Below are 19,054 nucleotides of genomic sequence, written 5' to 3'. Positions count from 1 at the left end.
GATACAGTTTACTTTCTAGATCCTGTGATAGATCTGTGATTTGTCCGGGGTTCCCTCAACTGATATAAGAGCTGAATTTAATGAGTGGAAGAAAACAGATGGATGGATCAATAATTCCTAGATTGGGGGTTTAGTTTGTAGGGAAAAATGTTCTGTAAGTATTAGTCACATCACAGCAACGTATTATTATTATTATTATTAATATAGATATTATTATCTTCCTAGGCATATATCCCTGTTGTTTGCTTGTTACACCAAAACAACCAGCCCAGCAACGAGACAGCTGCTTATACCTTTGTAACATGTTTGTTTTATGGGCTTTGAATTCTTTAAAAATCGTCCCAAATCTTTTCCCATTCAGGTGAATGAGAAGGCTAGATTGGGCTTATTAACTGTCAGAGTTGGAGGAGCAGAGAAGTTTTCCTTTAACCTGATGGCGAGCCCACAATTCTCACTCTAGAGCAACAATTCCTTAAAACCAACAGGTCTAGACTTTTTAATGTGGAGGCAATTGAGTGACAGGGTGCAATAAAGCTGAAATAACCTCTTCTAGTAAATTCACCCAACCACTGATCTGTAGAGCAACTTTTTTCGGGTTCATGTTTCTTTTCTTTTTTCTTTTTTAAATTATTTTAATGAGACTTGTGGGTCTGAATTTTAACTTTCTTTGGAGTGAAATATTACCCAGATGTCTCTGTGTACACACAACAACATGACAAGAATACCTAACTGCTGGGGCACTTACACAGGTACACACTGACAAGCTGACTGACTTGAATATAATCATTACATTGTTTAATTTAAATCTCCTCTCTCTGTTTCTTTAACTAATCCCTGATTGGTGGAAGCAAAGACTTGTCTCTTTCTCAGTCAAATGTTTGTCCTGCAGACGACTTCAACCCATCTTAAACTTTTTTATCCTTCTGTCACAGTCACCGACTGTTTGTGACTTTTAGTGTGGATGTAAAGTATGGAAAAACCAAACGCGGCTCTATTATTGAGTCATTTATCTAAGCTCCATCATCCTCAGTTTCTTAACAGAAGACCAATATACTTTAAAACCCTCATTTTTACACAAGAAGCTATTCTGTTGAGCACAGCCATGTCTGATTTTCAGAATAAAGGCTCTGGGGAAACAGGATTCTTTAAATTCTCAGGATTCTAATGTTTGTTTGTTTTTTCAAAATAAAACCCCCCAGTTATTTATTAAATCTTGTCATGATGCCTTATTGTTGGGAAATTTAAGATAGCTGGCCACTTAATTAAGGATAACTGTGCTGAGCCATTTTATTGGGTACACCTAAAGGCTTAGTGTACATATGTCTTACCAACTTTTAAACCCCAGCCTACACGTCCTGGCGACAATCGCAGCACAATTTCTGTAAAACACATACACCGTCTACTTAACTGTTATAACTTTGGCAGTCACTTTTTTCTGAAGTTGCAGTCCATTTGGCCTCTCAGGGCCACCGTACTTTTACCCACCACAACCAGCTGCTTCTTATACACACATGTGCTTCTGCTGTGTACTCTTCTAACATATAGTTAGACTCTGTGCTATCAGTGCTAATGGAGTCTTGTACTATCAATGATCCTGAAAGTGATCAGTCAATATGAATGAGCTCAATGCTAGTGTCTTACGACAAAATTGTCTTCACTGCAAGAGAACAAAAGGACATATGTTGTGTTGTTGAGAAATATCAATATTTTATTTTAGTCCCTTTTTGTCTTGGATGATAGATCAATAATAATTTAGTTCAGCTTTATTCAGTCGTGCCCATTCAGAACCATTTGTGAGCATCTTCTGCTGTAAACCTTCCCGATTTGCAGCCAGTTTGTGTCCAGTGGGACAAAGTGGACGTTTATGCCAGCACTATTTAGGCACCACTGGCTCATAACAACACTCCTAACATTACCTATGAAAACACGTGCCATCAAGGGAGAAAATCTGCTTTCCTGTAAGACTTAGAAAACAATAGTACGAGCCTACTGTATAAATTTAAAGTCATAAATATAATCAACATATATGTTTTTTTTTCCCACAACAGAAGATGGTTTGTTTAAGCTATATATTGTATTTCAGTTCAGTTCATTGAGGACTATCTCATGAGTGCCCTCTAGGTGAATTGCAGCCATTGTCAGAACAATATTAATAGGAAGTGGAATTGCCCTCTGTACTAGGTTCAGTGTTACTGAGCCACAGGAAAATATAACTTTTAATTTCCACACCTGCGTTTATATCTGAACTGGCAGTTCATGCTCTGTTTGGCTCTCTTTTACTGTGTTGGCAAAACTGATCCTAGCCTCCACATCCACAACAAATGTTCTTGAGCAATGACTTTGAAACCCCCACACACTGGACAGAGACACACGTGCTATAAAACTGTTGGTGACAGCTGTAAATATACAGAATGCAACTTTGTCATCCATAGTTTTGTGTATCAGGTTTTCTTTTTTTTTTCCTAGATGTGTGGGGTTTTGAAAGACCTGATTTGATTTCACAGATTAGAGTGGCCTCTCTGATTGTAGGTGTTAATATGTGTAACCAGATGGTCTGCACATTACCGTTGATGGCTTAGGGGCAAGACCGGTCAAATTAAGGCTACTTAATTAAGAGCCATGTTTCCTTAGCTCACCAGTGGTGTTAAAAGATAAAAATGTATCATATTCTGTTGTGTGCTGATGGAAATAGAGTCAGCAACAACAAGCTTTTTTTAGAGACTGTAGTAGAACTAGAAATGTAGTGAGGCTGTCATCAGTCCAATGAGATCATCCTGAGCCTCAGTGACTTATGCTTTACATTACTGCAAATCTTTTATTCAACAATCACAAGCATAAATATTTTCTCATGTTGTTAAAGAAAAGCTCAGTCAGCTATGTTTTGTGTTTTTTTTAAAAGTCTACCCAAAATAATCAGCAATAATTGTCATTGTCAAGAACAAAAACACCTCAGCGCAATTAGCAATTTGAAACCTCATCTTAAGTTCTTAACAACTTCCAACTGGTCAGGGAATATATACATTTCCTTTGTAACTGGTGGTTCCACGTGGTTGATAATCACTCTCTTGGCAGCATTAAAAAGCATGTTTGAAGCCTGGTACTAAAACAGGTTTGCCCTTTATGGAAAGCTTCCGCCTTCATAACAACTGTATATTGTGTGAAATTTTTAATAACTGGAATTAGGCGTGTGCCCATTTTGAACAGGTGTGCCGACACAGACAGCTGTCTGCTAGGCCGCCATCCATCTTCTTCCACTTATCCAGTTCGGGGTCATGGGTGCTCTGGAGCCTAGCGCAGCTGTTGCCAGTCTTGCGGGTGGCAACACAAATCATTGATTAGCCTAATGAGCCTGTTTTTGGACTGTGGGTAAAAGCTAGAGTAATCAGGGAGAAGAGGTAGCCAGTAGATTTGAACCCGGGACCTTCTTGCTGCGAGACACCAGTGCTAACCACTGTGTCACTGTTTATGGAGCCATTTTACAAATAATATAACTTACTTTGCTGGCAAGACATCCAATAACTCCATATTCTAGAAATTAAAATTCTGGTATTTTATTAGTTTGTTGCTTGGTAGGCATCTTGAAGGTATTTACACCTGAGCTTTGCACCTGTACGGTTTATAGATGCTTCTCGCTATAAGTAACTCCTAATTCCACCGTCTGGCTCCAATAAGCAAACCTGGCAGTGACCAAAATGTCAACACTGAGGCTTCAAAATTCAAGTCCAAAACCAACTGGTAACATTATTGTGGCTATGTCCTCCTTTATATACAGTCTATGTTTTTAATGTATGGCTCTATGTTTAACACCTGTGAGTGATAGTCAGAGTCTATCTTTGCAGAACAGACCCCAGAAATGTAAATCTGTACTTTACTCCACATTTACTGGAAACCTCCCACACCGAGACAGACGTTTCTGGGTTAGTTTGAGCTCTGCTCATTCATTTACCCAACAGATCAGTCAGTCCGGCCTCAGTTAGTCACTGGCCTTGAAGAAAAGTAGACTCATCCCACTCTTTGTAGCAGATAGTCATCCATCAGCCAGTGGATTTATAAACCCCTGCTGAGATAGCTGATGATGGCTGGTGACACATTGGCGGTGGGAAGCGGTGTTGTCATGCCAACTGCAGAGGTTTTAGCCGTCTCGACGTCAACCGGAGAAACAGCTGTTAGTGGGTGGATTAACACTGCGCTCTGCCCAGCTATTACCACATCATGTGTTAGAGACTACGACTGGGAAACAAAACATTAGCCTTTACATCATTTACAGATTAACGACCTCTTATCTGAGCATGCCTGTAGCACATGACAGCACACACATGCAACAAAAGCACAATGGGAATCACTTAGTGAAGCAAATAAATTTATTAATAAATCAATTATTGAAATTGCTTTCATTAAGAAATATCATAACTGGCATTCATACAGAATATTACAGCATTTCCCTTTAGACGTCCTCTGGATATTACAGTATATTTATGGTACTAATGAGATCTTACACAAATATGCAAAATACAAACTTAATATAAAATTAGGCACTTGCTGAACGAATGCTGCATACATACAGATTTAGCTTAAAGCTACAGACGACAGAATAAATTACATCAAAGAAAAGGGAATTTGTTTCACTTTGGCTAACATGGATGGGCTTGATAATAGAAACTAGAGACTACATCTCACTGTACGCCACAATAAAGTAAAGAATGGCACAAGTCCATAAATGTTAACATTCATATTTGATCTTGCCTTTGATTTTTACTCTTATGGTAAAACTACTAATCAGCATAAAGGAAAAGTAATTGTCTTTGACTAGACTTGCACATCAAAAAAATTAAATAAAAATCATTAAAGAATAAATTTTGTGATTTTTCCATATTAATAAATCCTATGAAAATCCCACAGCCAACAATGCACTGTGTACATATTCAAAAACATGTGCCATCCAGCTCACTGTATTACCGGGCGACATCTCCCTCCTTTAAAATGAATGCACAGACTATTTTGTGCTGTATAACCTTTATTGCACTAACTGTGCATCAATGCATTTCTGAAACTGGTTACAAATGCATCCACTCGCACTACTGCATCTGTAGATTTAGCAAAGGTTGCTGAAGCACAATGCCCAGGTGTTTTATGAAAGTACTGAAGATTATTGTGAAAATGAAACTGCATGTTTGTCATCTACACTACATGACATCAGACATAGTTTTCAGTCATGTTCCCAGTGCAGAGCTGTGGAGCCCAAAACACCCTTGGATCCACTGCAGACCTACAGTTTTCCATCAGTTTCAAAACACGTATGTTTAAATAACCTCTAGGTATAAAAAAAAACCCAGGTGAATGAAATGTAAGCTATTGGAGGGGTTAGTTATGTTTTATATATATGTTTTTAGGTTCTATAATGCTTCCATCTGGAGCTGAGGGCATGAAATTCTGTCAAAGCCAAGGTGAGTAAGTAGGTGTGTCAGTATTTACAGACAGTAAAGACGAGGCAGAGCTATTCTGGATAGGTTTCCAACTTGAATCAATGAAATGGCCCAATATTGGCAGGCTGGCTGTGAAGATGAAGGTGCTGAAGGTTTGATTTGGCCACTGCTCTTAATTCAGAGACTATAATTCACATGTAGTTGTGAACAGAGTGGGTAGTCATTAGTGCATCAGATTTAATAACCATCCAGAAATGTGTAAAAACAAAGCTGGTAAAGACGCCCGTCAGAGAGCACAGGTAAGGTGAGTGTTCCTATAAAGATGTGACAAAGCTTTTCACTGGCTCCAAGACAAAGAGATCTTCTCCTTTCCTTCATATATATTAAGATCTTTGTCTCTGTATTTAAAGAAGCTTTGTTTCTGATCGTTTATATTTCCTGCCTTTTCTTGTTGCAGGTGTACTCTCCCTCTTTATTGCCACACCTCTCGACTCCAGGATGACTGAAGAATTGAATAAACCTGAAGGATCTTCATCGCCTTGCAGGATGGTACAGCCAGCCTAGCTGGGCAGGCAGCCAAGTGATTTGACCGAGGAAGCAAAAACAGAGAAGGAGGGAGGAATGGGGGCAGGGAGAGAGGAGAAAAGAAGAAGCAGAGCAAGTACAGGAGAGGAGCCCAGGCAGGGCTTTGTTCACCAACCCCCTTTAACTTAAGAAAGCAACGAGAGAAGCGCTGAAGTGAGAAGTGACACCGAGTCCATCCTAATGATGAGCGGTGAATAGCCGCGCAGAGAGGAGGAGAGGAGAGGACAAGCCCTGTGGGAGATTACTGCATGTTGGAGGATATGGAGAGCTGCAGTGTTATAGCTAACACACACACACACACACACACACACTTTGCTGAGCTCCTCTGAAAACCACCTATTAGCGCTGCCAATGTCACTTCCTTAATCCACACCACGAATGCACCAATTTCCCCAAACAACTCTGTGTCTTATCAAGCAACAGGACAAGGTCATCCAGCAGAAAAGCTCTGAGGTAAAAATGGAGATTTACCACTTTCAAAGAGAGGGGCACTCACAAGCTAATTTAGATAAATGACTTGTTCAGACAACACTCAGACACGGTCAGAGAACTCAGCTACTGTGGCTAAAACGACTGCTAACAAGTTTTCCTCTCAGTTGTGACGAAGCCTGCCTCTTCAACTAGGGCAGACACAGAGGGAACTCCATTGCTAACCTTGGGCTGTTGTTCCTTAACCCAGATTCTTTACTGTGTCTTTACACAGAGACAATGCAGCCCTGTGACTGTGGGCAGAATAATTATATAGTGCTAAAAAGTTTCTGATAATCTTTGGACTCAACAAAAGCAGCCGACAGCATAACTGTTCCTTCCCTATTTTAGAACCAACCTGACTTTCATTAGCAGATGTTTTTGGTGACAAATGACAAATCAGAAAGAACCCATTTTCACAATTGCACATATGATATTTTATTAGTATGTTAAGTGCTGCATTTAGCTCAATACCTGCGTCTGTGAAGTTCTTGAATGCAGCTTTCTAGCTATAAAAATGTTGTTGTCAAGCATTTTTTCTTAACAAGTAGAAATGCCATCTGCTGATCAAAATTATGCACTTTTATCAAAAGACCCTGAAAAATCCACTAAATGAGGTTATGTGTGAATGATTTTAAAACTGCCAGAGTCAAGAGTTTTTACTTTTAAGCTCACAATCCAAAAAAATTTGTTGCATGGTAGCAAAACTGTATTTACACAAGAAAAGCAAAGAGCATTGTTGCCGCCTGAAGATGAGCATCAGGCTTTCATCGACTGTAGTTTCACAGCCATCTGTGTTTACAATTCAAGATCTACTCTGCAGGAAGCTTCCTGGTTTTGTTTGTATGTGCACTGCTGAAAACCACCGAAATTTGAATATCACCATCCAATGCACATAAAGACAGATATTGCAATTTTTTTTAAGTTTTACGCTGCCACAGTTTGTTGTAATTATTCTAAAAAACACAAAAACAGCATATTGGAATGTGCTAACAATGGACACTCACCCAACAGCTTGTAAGAACATTACAAACCAGACCCAGAGCCACTTTCACGTGCTGATGATTAGATTAGTACAATTTGGCATTTCACACTTTGAGAAGTGTGATTAATTTTTTTAGTGAGATAAGATGTAAATGAAGTCTCTGAATAGACCACAAAATATACAAAAAGTCATGGGGACAGCAGTCTGACTAAAGACGTCACACCCTTCTGTCCTCGCTCCTTCTCGGTGGCTACCAGCCAGCCTCTCTGAGCCAAGAAGTGAAGAGCGAAAAGAGCTAATCAACACACACAGACTCCCTCAATCGCACTCACACACACTCACTCTCCTTTGATGAAGGGGATATTTGTCAAGTGGAAGCCTATTCCAAAGGACTAAGGGCCACTACAAGTCATCAGGCTATTCACTAGACACAAAGACAGCAAATAAGAGTGCATTTAGGAGCTGGAGTTCACATGGGATTATACAGTACTGGCCAGTAAGAACATTAAGTCTCACGTTTGGAGAAAATATGGACTGAAAACACTTGTAGGGAACAAAGTAACGCTTATGCCATCATCCACTTATTTGACTTTTGTTAACGAGTTACAGAATCCCTGTTTACACCAAATGCAGTGTAAGTTCTGCATGTACACATATTTGCACTGCTGTTCACAAACAGCACGTTCTAACCTCACATGTATAAGCAGCGTTAGCGTGTTTATTATAAAACTGCAGACATCGCACAGAAACTATAAGATTACAAGATTAAAATTAGTAGATTTTTTCCGTGTTGCTGGCTGCAAAGTTCAGGATGTGCTCAACACATCCAGCTCAACACCCTGTGACTAAAACTAAAAGAAAAACGCGCTATTTGTTTCTCGCTCACTGTCCTTTTATGTGATTGTAACTATTAAAACAAAACAAACTATAAGTGGACAACCTTCCACTCACCGCTTACGCAGGCAAGTCTGCAACTAAAGTCATTATAATTAAAGTTATTTAGAAAACAAAAACAGTTTTCTACTGTTTTAAAGCAATTTAGATGAATCAAAGTCATACACGAATTTTCTCTTACTTAATTTTTTACGGTTTCACTTTTGATGTGGCTCCTACACACGGAGCTGCAGGGATTATGAATTGCTGCAAAGCCTTTGGATTTTTTTTGTCTCTTATGCAACATCAGTGGTTCTGAGAACAGTTGCTGCATAATCTCCTCTCACCTCCACTCAAAATAATCAATGCACAATAAAAAAAAAATATTGCACAAAGCAAATCATTTCAATTTATGATTCTAAAAAAAGAACGAACACCTCTTTGGTGCATAATCATATAGTGCATATTAAAAAAAACAAAACGCCTAGAATTCAACTAAAAGTTCAAATTTGGCATTGCTTTCCAAACTGAGGACCGAGCTGCTCTGTCACATTATTAGCAGCTCTGCAAAACAACACAACAAGTGAATCATCATTATTATTATTCAAGACAGCTTCGAAATCAGCTGCTTTTTCTGTCTCGGCCCACTTTAGTTGCCAGGAACAGCCAGGATGTACCCAGACCGGCTCTTGGTGAAGTCCGGCTGCGACTGGTTGATCTTGGGCTCAACGATGACCGTGCACTTTCTGCCATTCATGCTGCACTGGATGGGACTCGCAATGTTCACCTGCAGCTTCCTCTTCTCACTGTGGAAAGAGAATACAAAGACAGAAATACCTGTTAGAATTCAGACAAATTACTGAACACTGATTAGACGTTCTTAATGAAAATATCTCCAAACATAACCTCAGATTATTAGTCTGGTCATTACAATCAGAACACATTTGCGGCCTCACTGGTTTCACTGTTTAATGCACAGAGATAAAATAAGCAGATCCATTAGTAACCAGAATGTGTGTACGAGGGAGAGCACAGGTACAAGCCATTAATCATGTTTACTCCAAAAACACCGCATCATAATCTTGGAAATACACCACAGTCATTCCAACACAAACACACACACTCATGTTGTAAACGCTCTTACTGTATATGCACAGTCACACTCACACAGAGATAATAAATCTCAGAGCCATAAATCTTGCTCAGAAAAAACTCCTTTCATAAAAACAAAATCCTCCTCAGTCATGCACACTGTCAGACTCACATATGTACACACAGACACACTTTTATGAGACCAGGTACTGTTGTGCACAACAATGACATAGCATATAAGACAGAAAAACTGCTTTTAAGTGAGATGGAAAAAATATCAGAGGGAAGTGATCCAAATATACCATAAAAATACCATTTTTAAATTCGTATTTATTTAAAAAGGGACAATGCAATCTAACATAGTCCTCATATGGAGCATGAAACTGATGTGCTGCACATACAGTCTGTAGCTATTGCCAATTTCCAACTCTTGTCCATTGTTGGGCTTTTACATCCACGGTCCACAAACAAAATTACAACATAATAATTCTGTGTAATGCTTAAAATAAAAGTCAGAAATTAAAGATATATGATTAAATTAAGATGTATAAAGTGAAATACAAAATCAAATTAAATTATAAAGTGTATTAAATTAAAAACACAGTTGAAAGACCTCGAGTTGCTTAAACTTGAGGTCAGAAGAGTTTTGGGGAATTATTAGCGGCGGCTAATTTGACCATGCCTTTTAGTTTTGAACTCAGGAATCAGCTTAAAGGATTGTGGCAGAAGATCAAAGAGATCCTTTGGAATTTTATTCACGTAACACCAACTAACAGATGTCACTCTGGGTCACTTTACGTAGAAAGTCTTATAGAGAGAAATCTAACAATCCCCCACTGTGCACTCAAGCAACCACAGACTTATTACAAGGTCAGAAAGGGACAACAAAAACCCCGTCAGCCGGTTCATGTGAAGATTTTAAATTTGGAGTGAGGAGGAGAAATCCAGTCTACTAAAGAAAAAAAAGCATGCACTAACTTTTCCATTTCTGCAGGCAGTAGTGTACAAAATATGATCTTAAAGTTTAATGACTTCAGCCGTAAAATTCAAAAACATTATCTGATTAAATCTAGCTGATTATGCTATTTTTTTTTAGATTGCTTCATCCTGTCGCCTTGCACATGTGCCTCTGTGATGTGCATTCAGTGTGTCAAAACAGAAACCTGCAACTGGGATTAAATTTGCTGATCGAGGATGAAGCTGCAGATAGCCAAATGTGACGAGCAGGTTTAGTGATGACCCAAGACTCAGATAAGTGTTTGACCCTGAGGAAAGAATTCGCGGTGCACAACCCCGCTGAAGAATGACAAGCATGGCATGAATACTTATCATAGAGCTAGTTCTTATTACTAGTGATGATTCTCAACATGAAAACTGATCCATGGTGAAATTACATAGTGCACATCCAAGTGTTGAGAATGGGACCTCCATGGAGTGACAGCTGTGCCGGAAGCATTCCAGAACTGCACAAGGAGGGAAACCTCCAAGGGGAGATCGGCCAAAATGTGTTTTTTGCAGCAAAGATTCGATCACACCTCACATTGGATATGTGATGCAGACTAAGTTTGTAAGCTGAATCTTTTAAGGACCTGTATGGTCAGCAGAAACACTGCAGCTGCACCCTGTTCAAAGCCACAGCATGAAAATACACGGGTATAGTAGAAACACTGCATGCCCATGTAGGCGTTTTAAATTACTGTGGCTGTAAACGTTACAGACCTACTCTAATGTCTGGTTAAAGTGATCAAATGCTTATGTGATCTAGTGTCAAATCAGTCTAAACCTAGAAGTGTGACTGCTAGCAGTGTATAAAGTATGCTAGCAATAATAGACAGCAGCAGATAGTAGTAGTGGCTCCAGTTAACTAAGTTTTTGCAGAAACTTGCAGAGCCTTTTCTACTCGGAATCAGCCACTGAAAACCATCTGAACTATATTTATATACAAGGGCACACATAGTATTTTGTTTACATGCTGCTCAAGTGGATCATTTAAGGTAGTAAATGGCCAGTATTTGTATACCAATTTGAAACGAATACTCGACGAGTACAAACTGGCACCGTGCTGGTTTGGTCCTGGAACGTGCCCAATGATCCAGGCGAGTAAAGTAACTGTCAATCAAAGCACGTCTGTTTTTGTCACCTGAACCCTTAGACGACATCTATTCACTCTAACAACAAAAATAAAAACTGGTGTGTAGGCGGACCGTGATGTGAAGCTATTTGCTGGAAATGTCAATTAAATACAACTGCTGCACCTTAACATGATAGCTGCAGCCTGCCTGCATTCATTCTCATCCAATAACAATCACACGATGTAGTATATAAAATATGGATATAGCCTCTGGGTCTGAAAAGTAAAGTTATTATGGATAATGCATTAAAACTGGTTTCTTTCTAATGGAAAACAGCAAGCAACTTCTCTTGCTAAAAAAAGTGCATAAAAAACTAAGTAAACACTTTCCTGATGATTTTATGGTGTCAGTCACTAGTTACAAGCTGTATGTAATGCTGACAGAGTGCAGTCTTTAAGATTTCTAGTCATCACAGTGTACAAGGCTTTAGTATTATGTGTGGTCAAACGCTTGGCAAGTTGTAAATGTTTGCAGTACTGGGCAGCTGGCAGGCTAACAGCAGCCAAAATGTTGCAATGACTCATTCATTTCTGAATATAACTAGATGTAAGTGTAAAATTTGCAATTTCATTTGAGCTAAATGTATTCACTTTGCTTATAAATATTGAGTATAGTCAGTAGTTTAGTAGTTGACAGGACTGTGTTGCTAAGCTAAGCTAAGAGGCTGACAGATGCAGACTTATATGCGTGAGTATGATTTTGCTATTGGACAAACAAATATTCCAAGTCCCCCCCCCCAAAAAGAGTAGAAATACTCCTTTAAATGGAGAAATAAGTAGGCAGCTAAATTTCTCAGTTCCTAACTCTTTAACAATAAAAAATGAAGCTACAGGGAGCAACTGAATAAAGCCCTGGTAATCGCCATGACAGAATTTAATATCTCTGTGTGTGTGAATGTGTTTTTAAAGCAAGAATATATGTATGAGATGCTAACATGCTATGGAAATAAATCGTGACTACGCTATGTGGGTGTATACGAGTGTATGTGGGAGAGAAATGTGTATGATTACGGTGCTGTGCATCTTAATAACCTTCAACACAGTGGAGACGTATGTATGAGCATGTTTCAGCTCACAGACTGAGAAAATTAAGATGAATAACAGAGAAGAATTCATGCAGCTCTGCTGTTGAAGGAATGATCCATATGGTGGTACTGGGTTGGAGCACAGCAGTGGATTGGCTTTTAGTGCCTGTCACATCTAGTTAGACCCTTTCTGGGTGAATGGGTGCTCTGCCTCGTTTGCTCTTAAACAGGATCGATGACGGGAATCAAAGAGTGAGAAGAAAACGGCATAAATCGTGTGGTTGCTGTTAGCAGAAAGCGAGAGAGAAATCCGAGGTGATGTAAATGTGAGGAGGGGAACGAGAAGATGAGAGTGATAACTGCTCTCTGGTAGAGGGGAAGATGGAAATGTAGACAGGAGGGCTGGCGACAGGAAGCTGAAAGTGTGATAAATAAATATGCATCTCTCTGTTCAGTCAAGTGCTTGTCTTGTCACACTTTCTTCATTGGCACAATTACTGATCGTGGCATAAACAAATTCATTATCCGCAATTACTGCCTCCCATCTCTGTCCCTGAAATGTAAACCGATAACACCGACTTGTTGCACAACAAGAAGAAGAAGTCATAAACAACAAGCGAAAGGCTTCTACTGCCCACGCTGCACTCCTCTGCAGAGTGTGTGTGCAGCTCTCCATCTCCGCTTAGAGTGGAAAAGCTCAGACTACCACTGATGCTGGTTTCCATGGCAACCCCCGTGAGCTGAACTCCCCCATCTGTCATGGCTGCCAGCCAGGCAATGGGACTGTTGGTGTGAGTATGTTTAGATATGCCTCTCTCTCTCCGTCCATCTCTACTTCTCCCATCTCTACTGCGCTGCTGAATTGCCAGAGGGGATGCTGTGCTGTGCTCCGTGTGAAGGGCAAACAGGGTTAGGCTCACATAAACAGCAACGTACCCACATGTATACACACACATAATACCCTGTAACACACTCTCACAAAGCCAAACTGATCTCAGACACCTTTCTGATCTGTCAGCTCCAAACCTTTCCTCTGAATAAATACTCCAATAAAAACCAATAGAAGCCTTTATCTGTGAATAGAAAAACGTGATCAGTTGAGTCTTAAGGTCACTGGCTGGCCTTTCCCATAACGAGCCAGAGCCCCGAGGGTAGACTTGGTCCTTCATTGCATGGCCTCTCCGACTGGAAAATCAATTCTTTCCTTTACTCCAACCTCACTCCCTTTGTGCGTCTTTGCCCTTCATGCCATGTGAACCCAACCTCACTTGCTTCCTAAAGTAATTCCCTTTTACTGAGAAGGATGCAGAATAGGAGGAGAAAGGGAAAAATAAAGAGAAGGTGAACTGAAATGAGTGATTAGATGAAATGGGAGTGAAAATAAAACTTGAGCGCAAAACTGTGGAGGGTCGATGACAAGTTTAAGTGTGATGAAAAGGAAAGACAAATATAAAATATGTAGAAAGTCCTATGCAGAATGGTATCTGAAAGGAAAAGTGTTGCAAAATGAAAAAGGGGGGAAGAGATGTTGGAAAGACTATTTTCAGGTCGAGAAGGCAGGATTACCTCCAGTCTGTTAAGCCATCCAGTCCCACTTCTGAGTCATCCCTCTAATAGTGTACCTGGCTGTCCCCCAAGCTTGCTTCTGCTGAAAAATATATGAGCTCTGCAGGTGGGGAAGTTCGGAGGGCCACTTTGCAAAGCTAGGCCTGCTCTAAAGACTTAAGACTTTGAGGACAGGATCAAAGTTGGAGCACAGAACACAAACTACTGCAGGAGCTTAATCAGAGGCAGTGATGGTTTTGTCAGTGAGTTTTACGATGATTCAAATAGCTCTTACAAAATCGGAGAAGAAAAGAAGTATCTGGATAATAATCTCAATCATATTAACATGTGGTTGAAGAGCTTCCAGTGACATCATCAGTGACATATCCTATTTAGCTATACTTGCTTTAAGCATAAACCGCAGCTCAGCATCCAATCTCTCTCTATACTCTGGTCCTAATCTTATTTAACAGGTTATCAAGGAGAAAATAATGCAGTGCAGAAATCTCTGCAGCGGTACGAAACAAGGCGTCTTTAAAAGAACAAAAAAAAAAGAGCAAAGAGAAAGAATCAGGCTGTGAAAGTGTGCTGAGGGATAGAGAAAGGTATAGATCTGAACAAAAAACAGAAAAAAGCACGGGAGACGCACACTTAAAGAAACCGAAACTCCCGCAGGCTGACACGCGAGAACAAAAGTTGGGTCTACACTGGAGATCTGTCAAAGCCTCAGCACAGATCTCCTCCTTACAGACAGTCCTGAAAAAGTGAGGCCACCTTCTATATATAAAAAGAAAAAAAAAAGCACAGTCTCCTTACATCAATATTTCAGCTGGGAGATCACAGAGATCAAGAGAGGAACCTCACAAAGGGAAGGCATGCACAAACGTGCCATATGTTTGTTCCTGACAGTGAGCATGAAGTTCAGGCACCGCAGGCCAACTTGACTGATGGATTTCAGGATTTCTTGTGCACATTAAGGCTACAACTATACAGCCATGACTTTACACACTTTAAAAGCATTCCCATTACAGTACAGGCACAGGGCATCGTTCACTAACAGTAACTACACACAAATTGGTGCACAAGCTCTTCATACACACGAATATTTAATCAGTATTTTCCTCCCGGTTTTGTACAAACAAATTTAGAAATGCCACCGGCCGTGCATGAGCGCAGACGATGAAGGTATGACAAACATTTAATGCACAATGATGACATCCACAGTTTTAAATGCTTAACATGTTAAATTCATGACAAAAGCTTCCATTCTTGCTTGTTATAACTTAAACTCTCTAATAGCTACTGAGCTATCCCTGTAAGGGCAGGGATAGCTCAGTAGGTAGAGTGGTCACCCCATGATCAGAAGGTTGGGGTTTCTAATCCACTGAGCGGCTACCCTGAGGTACCCCTGAGCAAGGTACCTACACACTGCTCCCCGGGTGCTGGATTGTTGGCTGCCCACTGCTTCACTGAGTGAATGGGTTAAATGCAGAGGACTAATTTCCCTATGGGAATTAATAAAGTATACATATTATTATAACTCTTATTTCTTAGTTATTTCTTAGTTTCAGCCTTTACTGGTTTCATCTTCTCCCTTTAGACAACCTCACCACTTAGGGTGAAAAAAGTGAAAGTACCAGTGTGCCTGCTACACACAGTAATTTTAAATGCTTGAGATTCACTAACATACACTTAGTAATAACAATAAAATTGTATGGTGTGCATGCCTTATTGATTTTGTGTGTTTTCTGGGTAAAAAACAAACAAACAAAAAAGATTTCTACACACAACAAACAAGGCCAATTCTCTCTTGAAAAGATGGATGTGCTGCACACCAGAGATGCTTTTCCATACAAAATGGTTAAATTATTTTTGTGAGGCTGGACATTTGTTGTGTTGTAGTTTTGACACCCTTTGTATGTGCGGGTACCTTTCCAGCAGCTGCTGATATATGTATTTGCAGTACAGCTGAACAAGAACTGTTTTAATAAAGATATCACTCAGTAATTATTTATTTATTTATTCACTTCATGCTAAGCAATGCACAACTAGTTTTCCACAAAACAATGAGGCACAGCAATTAGTTAAAGGTATGTAGCATAATATGTGAAACTCACCTAAGTGCTCAGTATGGCTACTTTGTTTTCTACAAATTCAGCTTTTTGAGATGCTGCATATCAGCAAAAAATATTACAGCTGTGAATCAGAATAAACAAGGAAGTAAGCAATGATGGTTACCACAAGGATAACAAAAGATAAAGAAATATAATCGCACTGCAATACAGGCAGGCACTGTCAATTTTTTGTGCCCATAAAGAAAGTTTACAGGAATGCCTGCCTTCACCAACAAAACATGATTTATAGTCTTCTCTTGTTTACATCTAAACAATGTTGTCAGCCATTTACCCTTCACTCTGCACTCAGAGCCGTCAGATCGGTTGCTGTTACAATGTTCTACGTTACAGAAATAAAACAAGTGTGATTGTGAACTTTTAGAACAGCTTAATCGATTACTCAGTTTTAAAAACCTTTTATAATGTCTTCTTTATACTTACATATTTTGCTTTCATGTTCTTTTGTGTTTTTATGTTTTTGATGTTAGTTTGTTTTCATTTTTCAAAACACATTTCAACTCAGGTTTTGAAAGAGCTATAAAAACAGCAAAGCCCATTACATATTACATTTAGTTTCACTGAGTCATTAGCCATAGACTAATCAAGGGGCTGTGCTTACATGTCATCATCATGTGAATAAATCACCCTTGTTTCATATCCACGAGATGCAGGTACATTTACGAGGAGATTCATTTTACTTCAGCTTAACAGTGGAAAGTTGAGATGGTGTAAATAAACATAAATACACTGAAAAAAATAAAGCTTTAAGGTGTTTAGTCCTGTAAAAGTTACTTTGAGGGACAGCTAGTCGCTGATAATTGTGCTACCCTTCTCAATCATGCTACATAGCCTTCCCCCAGATTACAGGCTTACTTTTTTAAATTGGCATGTCACATTTAAGCTTCTCATCTCAGCTCTGAGACTTACGCATTTAAAAATGGCATATTAAAAAGTAGAGAGAACACAGAATCTGCATTTTTGCATCCTGTTCCACTTTTCTTTTCGTTTTCTTTACATTTCCTCTTCCTTATTTGCTACATAGGCTTATATTTAACAGCAGACCTGATACAGCATCTCTCTTCCTCTCACTGTCGCACCGTTTTTGTGTCTCACATGGCTGCATCGCATGTCTCACGTGCCCCCGTGTGCTACATTCACACTGCTGCAGAGGAAATGGAAAGATGCACGGGCCATGAGGCAGCACAAACGATCATTACAAATACCCACATCAGACTTAAAATCATGTTTTTACAGGTATAAGGAATGCATACATACTACAGGTAGTGATGTCCATCTAGGACAAAAACAAACCACACACAGTGATTTAAAGTGCCCCAGTTTAAAATGACTGAGGTCTGGACTGGTTCAAAGTGTGAAAACTGCCTGAGAGGCTTTTGAGTTCAGTTCTATAATTAGCATTAGTGAGCCCATGTAGAAAAGTTTTGGTAGAACTGCAACTGCAGGCTTGGTGTATTAATAATAGAGAAATGCAGAGGGAAGAAGCAATTCTGATGGCGTGCTAAGTGTGTTGATGGGTCTCAAATGGTTGCAGCAGGACACTTTAGTTCAGTGAAAAATGAATGCTGGGGGAGATATTCCAATTGCAGATATTAGATTCCTAAAAGTCAAAGCTAACAAGTCGGAACCAGTTAGATAATTTCTTTTCATCTGGATCTACAGCTTATTCCACATTTTTACTCTACGTCTCCATCCTTCCCGTTGTACCTCTGGGATGGCAAAAAGTGTCCTATTAACTGTTGTAGAAGCAAGGGAAAGCCTCAAAGACAAGATCAAATGCAACACTGAAAACCATTTGCAGCAACTGCCCTGGTTGGTACAGAATGAGATTTTGCCATAAGACAGCCTTTGCTTGCAGTGTTCACTAAGCTGTGAAAATGCAGCAAATCCAAGCAGGCATATCTCCTTTCATGTTTTTTTTTCCCCTTTTTTGCCTCACCCTCACCGTGCTTTCCCTTTTCCCGTTGTTATCTATTCTCCCTCCTACGGAAAGAGAAGAGCTGTTGTCACAGTGGGAAAGATCACAAAGTAGGTCATTTTGAAAACAGGGTAAAAATGCACTGACAGCGAAAAATGCGATCGATTAAATCTGGTGTGGGGAGGAAGGAAGGAAGAAAAGAGAAGTTGGTTTTCAGTGCACATGGAGAAGTGGAGTTCAGAGGTGAAGCTGCGCAAGTGAGGCTCACATCAAAGCGATCTATGCAGCGGCTGAGATTCAGTCCTGCTCCAGGCCTTTGGACAAGACAAAGAAGAGGAATGTTACAAGCTATGGAAAAGTTGCCGCTGGATAACACCGTAAACCACTTTGTTCATCACACTCCCAAACATGTAAGATGGTATATTATTCTCGTTCCGATGCATTGAACTCCCATAAGACAAATTAGACTTCACAATATTGTGAGAACCAGACTCCAAAACTCCCAGGAGAAGCTGCATGAAGTTTGATGATACATGAACAGTAAACATGAGCTAAAAAGGCCTCTTCTTTTTAATATTCTAAGCGAGTGTTTCTGCTTCTTTATGCGCAGTAAGCGAGATCTGGAGTGCTGCAGTCGGGGAATAGAGATGCTGACTATCAAGGGCCGTCGAGGGTCCCTGTAGTGATTGAATAAAGTGCCTTTTTGTGAACCATAAGTGTAAAATTTGAGAATTTCAAGCATGTGTTTCCCAGTTTGGGCTGAAATCAAATATAAGTTTGAGCTGAAATCAAATACAAGAGCTTAAAAAACAAAACAATTTAACAGCTGCTGTGTTTTCTGATGAAAAGTGACTAAAGCTCAGCAGCAGCGCGTCTC

The 19,054-nt window shown here is 39.7% G+C and overlaps 1 protein-coding gene across 1 annotated transcript in view; it reads right to left on the bottom strand.

Annotated features, from left to right (window-relative positions):
• Positions 1–4,347: 4,347 nt before the first annotated feature.
• myo1d (myosin 1D) overlaps positions 4,348–19,054 on the bottom strand; it is a 118,995-nt gene continuing 104,288 nt past the window's right edge. Inside the window, exon 22 of the mRNA XM_063482599.1 lies at positions 4,348–9,140. Within this exon, the coding sequence (XP_063338669.1) occupies positions 8,984–9,140 (157 nt within the window). The 3' untranslated portion in view covers positions 4,348–8,983. The remainder of the gene's footprint in view (positions 9,141–19,054) is intronic.

The sequence above is a fragment of the Pelmatolapia mariae genome, linkage group LG8 (assembly GCF_036321145.2).
Source record: "Pelmatolapia mariae isolate MD_Pm_ZW linkage group LG8, Pm_UMD_F_2, whole genome shotgun sequence".
NCBI lineage: Eukaryota > Metazoa > Chordata > Actinopteri > Cichliformes > Cichlidae > Pelmatolapia > Pelmatolapia mariae.
The sequence above is the reverse complement of the archived record's forward strand: the minus strand, read 5'-3'. Positions and strand labels throughout refer to the sequence as shown.